The sequence below is a fragment of the Mauremys mutica genome, chromosome 19, assembly GCF_020497125.1.
Source record: "Mauremys mutica isolate MM-2020 ecotype Southern chromosome 19, ASM2049712v1, whole genome shotgun sequence".
Taxonomy (NCBI): domain Eukaryota; kingdom Metazoa; phylum Chordata; order Testudines; family Geoemydidae; genus Mauremys; species Mauremys mutica.
Genome location: NC_059090.1, coordinates 869896 through 880576, shown reverse-complemented (window position 1 = coordinate 880576; position 10681 = coordinate 869896). Strand labels below are relative to the sequence as shown.

At 51.8% G+C, this 10681-nt stretch overlaps 1 protein-coding gene across 1 annotated transcript; it reads right to left on the bottom strand.

Moving 5' to 3' along the window:
- Positions 1-6507: 6507 nt before the first annotated feature.
- Positions 6508-8877, bottom strand: LOC123352876 (C-C motif chemokine 4-like). Its single transcript, XM_044993361.1, has 3 exons — positions 8748-8877; positions 7762-7876; positions 6508-6957 (listed from the first exon to the last, which is right to left on the bottom strand). The coding sequence occupies exons 1-3, from the start codon at positions 8818-8820 to the stop codon at positions 6870-6872; spliced, it is 276 nt and encodes a 91-aa protein (XP_044849296.1). The 5' UTR covers positions 8821-8877; the 3' UTR covers positions 6508-6869.
- Between the last annotated feature and the right edge of the window lie 1804 nt (positions 8878-10681).

Genomic DNA, 10681 nt, shown 5'->3' with positions numbered 1-10681 from the left:
CATTACGTACATGCAAGAATAGTTCCCACCTTAAAGTGGGAGGACAAAGGGTTAAATCTCTTCCTCTGAGCTGAGGACAGCACCAGGTTTGCAGAAATTGCAATGAGGGGATGAGCTCAGCTGGGTGAGGGGAGGAGAGCAGGATGGGGGGGAGGGCAGGATAGGAGTCTGGAGTTGGGGAAGACCTGTGTGTGTGTGTGTGTGTGTAGGGAATCTCCCTGGGAGCAGGGGTGTGTGTGTGTGTGTGTGTGTGTAGGGAATCTCCCTGGGAGCAGGGGTGTGTATGTGTGTGTGTGTGTGTGTGTGTAGGGAATCTCCCTGGGAGCAGGGGTGTGTGTGTGTGTGTGTGTGTGTGTGTAGGGAATCTCCCTGGGAGCAGGGGTGTGTATGTGTGTGTGTGTGTGTGTGTGTGTGTGTAGGGAATCTCCCTGGGAGCAGGGGAGTTACCCAGCCTGCCCAGTGGAGACACAGCCACTGCCCCAAGGCACTGAAGTGAGTATTCCCCCTTCCTGTAGAGACATTGTCCCTTGCCCTGAGTGCTCTTTGCAGAGCCCTGCGGCTGGCTAGGAGCCGGTTTGTTTAAATGCCCTGGAGAAGGAGGCTTGTTGTTCTACTTGCCACTTCTATCAGCTGTGGCCTGTTGTTTCTGGGCACGGAGCCAGCATGTGTACGCACATATCCACGCTGCATGGATCCACTCAGCCCTGCATGTGCCTTAATGCGTCGGACACAGCTCACCCCTCCCTTGCGGTCCCTCGCTGTGCACACCCGGCCGGAGAGACACAGCTCACCCCCTCCTGCAGAGCAGCTGAGATGAGGCAGCGTTGTCCAGGGATGGGGAATGGATGCTGGAGGCAGGCAACCTTGGCTCTATTTCTGACCAGTTCATCTTGGGCCTGGTGTCAAGAATAAATGGACACAAATTGGACATCAGGAACGGTAACATACAAAAGCCAGCAGGAGAATACTTCAGTCTCCCTGGACATTCTGTAACAGAGTGAAAAGTAGCCATACTTCAAAAACAGACTTCAAAGAGAAACTGCAGAACTACAATTCATTTTCAAATTTAACACCATTCATTTGGGCTTGAATAGAGACTGGGAGTGGCTGGCTCACTACAAAAGCAGCTTTACCTCTTCTGGAATTGATACCTCCTCATCAGTTATTGGGAGTGGACCACATCCATCCTGATCGAATTGGCTCTGTCAGCACTGGTTCTTCACTTGTGAGGTAATTCCCGTCTCTTTGTGTGTCGTTATATAATGCCTGCATCTGTAACTTTCACTCCATGCATCTGAAGAAGTAGGCTTTTTACCCAGGAAAGCTTATACCCAAATAAATCTGTTAGTCTTTAAGGTGCCACCGGACTCTTTGTTGTCATCTTGGGCATGTCACTTCCCTGCTCTCTGCCTCAGTTTCCCTATCTCTAAAATGGGGGGGATGATGCCCACCCTTGTAAAATGCTTTGAAAGTGATAAAATTACATAAGCCCCCGAGAGCAACACACACTAACAACTCCCAGCACATACTTATCTGATACTCACCCTTCACTGACTCACCCTTGCACTGACACACTGATTGCACTTGCTTTGACTCCGCTCTTAATCCAGAGTGACACTCCATTTACTGATTTATTCCACCCTGTACTCATGCGACCATGACCTCACCATGATTCTTGAAGAAGGGGCTTACTCCACACTCCACACTCACCTCCAATTACTCCATCGCTTTCTCTCGCCACCCTGAATCCACATCCACTTCCTCCACATTTACACCAATTTCGCTTCCTCCAAACCTCTACAAACCCCTCATTGCCTAAAGTTCACGGGTGAAATAATATACAGACGAGATTTTTGCTACTACTAAAAAATGTCTTGCATCCCAACAGCAGAAATAGCTCCCGTAAAGCCATTCAAAAACAGAATTCCGTGAAAAGCAACTGTTCCCAAGGGGATAACCTGAATCGAGTGAAAGAACCACATGAGGCAAAACAGACCAGATTCTACTGTCACTCACACTAGTGTAAATCTGGAGTAACTCCACTGACCTCACTGGAGTTACGCTGGATTTGTACCTGTGGAAATGAAAGCAGAATTAGGCCTCGTGTATTTCAATAAGATCTTCATTTGACAGAAGGCAAAGGTCACTGTTCAAGATAAGATAACAGGGGGTTCATTTTATTTCTGGGGTTCGGGTAGAAAGGCTGACATCTGAGCGGCACGCAGGCTTATTGTCTGATGAAAGGTCAAACAAGGCCTGATCCTATATGAATGTGTCAATGGGGGTGTCACAGCGGTACCTGCCCCGTAGCACCTGCTGCTGGCCAGGAATGGCACTGCAGGTACTCCAAGGCTTCATTTCTCCTCCCTGGTATTTTCTGTCTCTCCCAGCCATTCACGTGGCTCAGGGCTCTCGCCAAGTCACTGGCTGCAACACCCCCAAAAATTCTCAGTGAAAATGGATTTTTTTGGTGAATTTCTGTTTAGTTGAAAAGGTTATTTTTCCACCAAAAGAATGGAACACGTTGTAACTTGTGGGGATATTTGATCGCTGAGCCCTGGGGCTCCAGGCCGGCTTTGTCCTCATGAGCTCAGTTCATAACAGTGGAAGCTCGTGTATTTTCACCCTGCAGCGTCCCCTGAGACCTGGGGAGAGGCTGACCCCGCCTAGCCATTGGACGTCCCGCAGTGACATGCTGATGACAATTTGTTCCAGCCAGCGTGAAATGCAACGTGGACTCGAACTGTTCTGGCCATTAACTCTAGGGCAACGACGTAAGTGCGGCCCTCCTCGGCATGCTGCGTGGCAGAGCGGGGTGAAGATGAGGTTAGTTCTCGGCTCTGCTCCTCATTCTGTCACCTCCTCCCCTTCTCTAGCAAGACTCCCCACCGCTGCTAGTCAGTGGGAGGGTCTTGCTCTGCAGTGGGTACCCTGGCCCGCAGGCCCTGTTGTTGGGGCAGTGGGGGCAGGTGGGAGGGTGCGGCTGGTTCCAGGCGAGGGGAGTCAGGACTTAGGGTCTGCAAGGGTCCCCGTTTGGCTCTGCCTGCCAGGGATCTGGCAAGGAGAGATGTGGAGAAATTGGAGAAAGTCCAGAGGAGAACAACAAAAATGATGGAAGGGCTAGAAAACGTGAGCTGTGAGAGAAGACTGAAAAAACTGGGTTGGAGAAGAGAAGGCTGAGAGGGGCCATAAACGTACATAAAAGGCTGTTATAAGGAGGAGGGTGATAAATCGTTCTTTTTAACCTCTGAGGACAGGACAAGAAGCAATGGGCTTAAATTGCAGCAAGGGAGATTTAGGTTGGACACTAGGAAAAACTTCCTGGCAGGGTTTTGCTGAGGGAGGTTGTGGAACCTCCGTCACTGGAGATTTTTAGGAACAGGTTAGACCAACACCTGTCAGGGATGATCTAAAATAACACTTAGTCCTACCTCAATGCAGAGGACTGGTCTAGATGACCTCTCGAGGGCCCTTCCAGTCCTACCCATCTCTGTTTCTGTGCCCCTCTCCCCTAGTCCCCAGGTGTGATTTCCTTCATTCCCAAGGATTAACCAGCCTCCAGGGTCCAGCAGCTCTCCACTGATCAGAGGCCCCTGGATTCAGAGGCCCCTTTACACACAGAGGCCAGGTCTGAGCTCAGGAGGAAGCTCTCAGTCACTCTGTGGTGACTTTAACGTTATCCGGCCGTGTTGAAACTTGCACTCGGGGAGCGGCTTCCTCCTTGGGCCAGCTCAGAGAGTGGCACACACGCACACAGCCCCATGACCTCAGATCCAGTCCTGCTCAGTTCCCTGGTGCCACTCGCAGCACCTTACCAGAACCAGCCCCTGGCTGTGGCCTTTGCACTCTCCACCCTGCCCTCCCCTGCTTGCAGCGCCCAATTCCTGTTATCACAGACACATTTCAGCCCTGCCCATCTGGGGCAGGTGGCCGAGGGAGGCTGGCCATGGGGATAAAGTGCTGAAGCAGGACGCTGATCTCCCCTGATCTCTGAGCTTTGTGTTTTAAAATATATTTTTTGTAAAAGCCAAATTTTTTGCTACGAGCCTTTGAGTTTAAGCTAAAATGTGACCCCTTCCACCATCTCTCCCTTCAGTCCCTAATCCCACCAGATCTGAGCACTGCACAGCCTTTCGTGTATTCCTCCTCCCAACGCCCCCATGAGGCAAGGCAGGGATGTTATTCCCATGGTGCCACAGAGAACTGAGGCCCAGATCAGGCAGAAGCCTCCAGCTGCCATGATATTTCAGGCAGGAGTGAATCTCCATTAGACAAAGCTTAAAGAAGAGAATGACCTTGAGTCATTCCCATTTTTGCCCAGGCGCCCCCGGCCGACCTCACCGAGGCCAGCCAGGAGCACTCACGGAACAATGATGATGGATACCAGTCCTACTGTACTGGCTGCCGTCCGCAAGGCAAGGCAAGGCAAGGGGATGCTGCTGTGTAGCGCTGCAGCACCGCGTCTGCCAGCAGCATCCAGTAGACATATGGTGTCATTGAAAAAAGGCGAGAAACGATTTTTTCCCTTTGCTTTCACGGGGGGGGGGGGGGGGCGGCGGAGCGGCAGGAGCTGACAACATATACCCTGAACCACCAGCGACAATGTTTTTGACCCTTCAGGCTTTGGGAGCTCAGCCCAGAATTCAAATGGTTTTTAGAGAGTGCGGGAACTGTGGGATAGCTACAGTCGTCAGTCGCCCCTCCCTCCGTGAGTGTCCATTTCATTCTTTGGCTTTCTGGTACACTTGTCTCAGCTCCTTAAGTTTCAGCACTGTGTTGAGTCCCTGTTGTGGCCTCTGTCCATCATGGCCTTGGAGATTTTTTCAAATGTTTTGGCATTTCGCCTTTTGGAACAGAGTTCTGATAGAACAGATGCATCTCCCCATACAGAGATCCGATTCAGTATCTCCCGTACGGTCCATGCTGGAGCTCTTTTTTGATTCTGGGACTGCATGGTCACCAGTGCTGATCAGCACTGGGCAAACAGGAAATGAAATTCAAAAGTTCGCAGGACTTTTCCTGTCTACCTGGCCAGTGCATCCGAGTTCAGATTGCTGTCCAGAGCGGTCACAATGGTGCACTGTGGGATAGCTCCCGGAGGCCAATACCATCAAATTGTGGCCACACTAACCCTAATTCGAAATGGCAATATTGATTTCAGTGCTACTCCCCTCGTCGGGGTGGAGTACACATATCGATATAAAGGGCTTCGTTGTGTGGACGGGTGCAGGGTTAATTCAATTTAACGTTGCTAAATTCGAGATAAACTCGGAGCGTAGACCAGGCCTTAGTCCGCTCACCATTCCCACGTGTATCCTGTCAGTGCCCACAGTGCGCTGCACGCTGCCCCACACGCCCTGCCCTCCAGAGCTCAGACCCTCCCCTTGCCCCATTGTCCTGGGTTTGGTACTTTGACATTTATATTCTCCCTGGCAGGCACCTCCCGGGTCTGGGCTCCCTGGAGCTCCTCCCCAGGAATCAGGCATTGCTTTTGGACCGGGGCCGTCCCCCACGGACTGTGCTTTCCCCTCACAATGGGCCTGAGTGCAGCACAAAGCCACCCAGCAAGGGCCTGTCTTGTTTCCTGTCAAATCATTCCTGTGCCCTGGGGTGATGGGACCCACGGGCAGTCCAAGCCCCGTCCCTTGGGACATTTAAACCTTCACTGGACAAGGCTGCAGGGAATGAAATCTAGGGAACAATCCTTCAGTGGCCCCAGGGATGGACTTAACGCCTGACCTACTAGGCGTATTCCAGCGCCTATTTGCTGCATGGTGTTAGTGTGCGTGCAGCTGTGTATCTGGAGGCAGTGTGTGTATGCATGTGGCTGTGTCTGGAAGCGGGTGCATCTGTATGCAGGCGCCTCTCGGGGAGTGAATGTGTGCATGCAACCGTGCGTGTGGGGTGCGTCACGGTTCATCAGGGCCTCTTTGTGGGTGAACATGTATATGCGGGGCTGGGTGTGCGTGTGACTCTGTGTGTGTGTGTGTATGGTGGATTGTGGAGAGTTTGGGAGCTGTAAATAGCTGTGTGTATGTGAGCTGTATTTCTGTTCAGGGCTGGCGGGGGGTGCGTAGAGGTATGTCACTGAGGACTGTGCTGGTGTATATGTGTGTGTGTATTTCACAGAAAAAGTGTAACCTGGATTCACACCCTCCCGTCATTATTTGTTTTGTGGAACACAACACCGAGCTGATGAAGTTTAAGCAGATTCATTGAGTTTAAGGCCAGAAGGCCTTACACGTCATTCAGCCTGACCCCCTGCATAGCCCAGGCCGTGTGTGTGCAGGGCTGTACTGATGTATTAGTGTGTGTGTGCAGTGATGGTGGGATATGTACGCTGGTGTGTTTGTGTGTGAGGACGTGACAGCTGGAGGGGGCTATTTCCTTGCAGGGACGGTGAGTGCTGGATTTGTGACATGAGTGCTATTCAGGAAAAGTGCCAGAATTTACCTTAAAACAGAACCAAGGGGTTGATATAAAAATATTTATTCTATAAAAGCAGTGTTTCATTTTCTGTCAAACCCACCCCAGCCACTGCGCAGCAGTGCAGCAGACACAGCCAGGGCTAAATACCAAATATATTAAACAATCTTCTGCGTGTCTGTGATGTGAAGAGAGCCGGCCCAGCGGCTCACCCCCACAGCTCACAGCGAGCGGTCTATAAATAACATAATTTACAGTATAATTAGTAGGTTTTGCACCGATCCAGGATTTTAAATAGCTGTACATGATATTTACAAATTCTTGACTTTTATCAGGGTTTGGGGCAAATTCAGCTCCTGTTCCTGTGTCGTCACCCTGTCCTTTGAGGGTTTACGCTCCCACTGCCGGGGGCGGCGCATCACCCAGTCTGGCCCCTGCTCCGCTCAGTTCAGTTCCAAGTCGGTCACGTACTCTTGAACCCAGGAGTCACTGGGGTTGGCACAGAGTTCACGGCCCTTCTTCGTGATGAACCTGGGGGGCGGGAAAGAGACGGCCAGAGTCAGAGGAAAGGAGGGGATATTTCTCGCAAGTGCCCCCCCCTTCTGGTATCCGCTGCACCCTCATCGCAGTAGGTCTAGTCAGGTCTGTTCTCGCTCCGTGAAGGAGTCGCCATCAGCCCCTCGTGGTCCCGAGGCTGCCGCCTGGCGGCCTGTTCCACACACTGGTGCCCCCTTGAGATCTTTCCTCTCCCAGCCTCCATCCTGGCCCCACCTCACACCATTATGCCTTGGGTGCAGGGCTTAAATTCTCATCGATTATCTCCCTGACCCCCCCATTCCCCACAACATGCTAAAAAACTTCAGGGCCGGTGTGGGGGGAGGGGCTTCAGCCACTGGGCTGAAGGGGAGGGCAGGACTCGGGGCTTCTGCCATGCGGCAGGGTGTTGGGGCAGGGCTCTGGTCTTCAGCTGTGAGGTGGGGGATCTGGGGGCTTTAGATCTGTGGTGGGGCATGCCCCACCCCTGCCCTGTGGGGGGGGCACACCGGGGCTCCCCGCAGGTTTGAAAATATTTCCTGAATTGAAGCCCTGCTTGGGTGGGCAGGTCCCATCCCCAGCCTATCATGTGGTTGGAAACCATGATACCCCCCCTCCTCCCACGGCCAGTGCTGTCCAGCTCGGTACTGTCTGTGCTGCTGCATGCCGGTCCTTCTCTATATCAGCCTGGCTGCAGGCGGTGGCTCCAGCCCATGTCAGTGCAATGTACCGATGTCTGAAAACAGAGGGTGCCTCAGCCTACCCGCCGCATGCCGCTAGGAGTCTGCCATTGGCACTTACACTATGCCCGGCTGGGAGCACATGCTGCTGGTGCTGTAATAATCCTTCACGAAGTTGCGGGGGATCTGCCGGGCTGTGTAGGAGAAGCAGCAGGCAGTCGGGGGGTCAGAGCCAACTGCAAGAGACAGAGATGAGTTCAAACTGGTGCCCGGGAAAGCCCTGCCTGGCTCTCCAGAGGAGTCCCATTGCAGAGGTTTGCACTAGTGGGTTTTTTTAAATTAGTCTAGGAGTTCAGTGGTGCCAAGACATGACGGTGGTTGAGCGTTAGTACGTACGCAGTGATCTGCAGACGGCGAATTATTTACGATCCCTACTTCACAGAGGGGCTCACTGAGGGACAGAGTGTCGGAGACCTGTCTGCAGCCACAGCACAGGCCCATGGCAGAGTCGGGACCTGAAGTCAGGAACGGGCTCACAATCCCATGAGCTAATCACTAGCCAGGCCCCTCTTTCAGCCTTGCCCAGGGCTCTCTGAGCCCGCTGAAGTCAGTCTGCTCTGAGGATGCTCAGTATCTGGCAGGATGGGGTCCTTAGTGCCAGTTCATTCACAGAGCAGATGCAGCAACGCCAGCTTCTGTCAGCCCACCCCGACTTGGACAGTCCCTTGGCAGGTGAGCAGAATACCCAGGCCCCACTCGGCCCATGGCCTCTCTGGGAGGCTCCTTAGCCAGGGTACCAACGATCTCTGAGGAGTGAGACCACAGACTCATTTCACCTGGCTCCCCAGACAGCCACTAGATGGCAGGGCCCTTGGTCACGTCCTGTAGAGGCTGCATTTGAACTGGTGACCCAGGGAAGGAAGTTCTAAGCCAACCAGCCTCTCTCCCACATTGTCTGTGGCGTGATCTCACTGCAGAGATGTGGAGAGAGACAACTAGCCTGCATGGCTCCGAAGTGCCCCAGAAAAGCACCGCAGTGTGACAGCACCGACGAGCCATGGCTAGCACAGAGAAAACTGGCCCTGAGAAGACAGACACGGAACTTACTTGGCGCGGAGGAGGCCGGGGAGCAGAAGGCAGCGATGAGGAGAAGGGCGAGGGCAGCCACGGAGACCTTCATGTTGCTGTCGGGTGGGGACGAGCTGCAGCAGCTGAGCCAGAGCAGGGACTCCTTCAAAGCCTTTGCCGTCTGATGCTGAATCTCTGGTCTCTCCCCCTTCTTATAGGAGACTGGAAACCGAAAGGAGGGCGAACCCCCAGGAACTGTGGAAATTCCAGTGCATTCAGGAGGTGACGACATGGTACAATTGTGCTATTTGTGGAAAAGCGAAGCAGCAGCCGCAATGGAGGAAATCCCAGAATAGTTTGTGTGAAGGGCCGAAGGGCAAAGGCCCCAAGTTCTTGCTCTTCAATTTGATTTCAACATCACAGGAAAAGACCGAAGAAAATGTGTCATAAGCGTTTCTGGAAGTGCCAACTGCGCCGACCTCGCTCGTGTGCGGTTTCCGACATTGCACAACAGTGGAAAGCAGAAGGGCCTGGGCTCGCAGTGGAGGTGTGAGGAGGAGAAAAATGTTTTAATTCTATTTTTTTTTAAATGAAAAGAAATTGGCTTAAAAGTAGATGTGAATCTAGTTGGGGGACGAGGAAGAGACGTGAAATGTTTATTTTCAGACTGGACTGGGTGCAATCCATTATTTAAAATCGATTCTTATAAAATACCCACCTACTCTATAGACCCATCGCTCGTATTATCTCTAGCATGTGTGATGTACAATCTACTGCCCCAGCCTGATAGCGGCCCAGTCCTGGAAGGTTTGAGTGCCCTCAATTCCCATTCCCTTCCCTGGGAGATGAAGGGCCTCGGCATCTCACAGCACACGCTCAGCACCTGACTAGGAGGGGTCGGTGTGTTCCTGTTATCCGGGGGGAATGTTTTGTACCATCCTGGATATCGGGATGTTCTGGTATCACTTGATATCGGGATGTTCTGGTATCACTTGATATCGGGATGTTCTGGTATCACTGGATATCGGGATGTGTTTGCATGAGCACTCTGTGCTTAGGGACAGTTCCGTGCTGCACATTCCAGAAGACGGCTCTGAAAATTGCCTTGTGAAGCTGCACAGGAGAATGTGAATTCTTTTCCTGGAGGTTCTGACCAAACAGCTTGAAGGAGGTCACCACACACCACGTGTCAAGGTTCCTTCCCCACTCTGAACTTTAGGGTACAGATGTGGGGACCTGCATGGACACGTCTAAGCTTAATTACCGGCTTAGATCTGGTTTCGCTGCCACCATTCAGAATTTCTGAGTATCTGAATCACTCCCTTCCCCCCCCTCAAAACCTTCCCCTCCCTGGGTAGCCTTGAGAGACTCCTCCACCAATTTCCTGGTGAACACAGATCCAAACCCCTTGGATCTTAAAACAAGGAGAAATTAACCATCCCCCTTCCTTTCTCCCACCAACTCCTGGTGGATCCAGATCCAACCCCCTTGGATCTAAAAACAAGGAAAAACCAATCAGGTATTAAGAAAAAGGCTTTTAATTAAAGAAAAGAAAGGTAAAAGAAAACCCTCTGGGAGAGTTTAGCATACCAGCTACTCTCACAGACAACAGATTCAAAACACAGAGGATGTTCCCCTGGGCAAAAACTTAGTACACCAATGAAAATACCCCAATACCCAATTTGATTCTACCTCTAATTGCACAAGACAGGTTACAAAGAAATAAACATAAACCTATTTATTTCTTTCTAAACTTACTAATCTGGTAAGGTGCTGGTTCCTTGATCTTTTCCACTCCCGCTGAAACTGAGACTAAGCAAAGGAAAACTTCCCTCCTTCCTTTTGAAACATCTTGTTCCCCATTGGTTCCTCTGGTCAGGTGTCAGCTAGGCTAGGTGAACTTTTTAACCCTTTACAGGTAAAAGAGGCATTAACCCTTAACTATCTGTTTATGACACGTAAAGGGCTTGTAT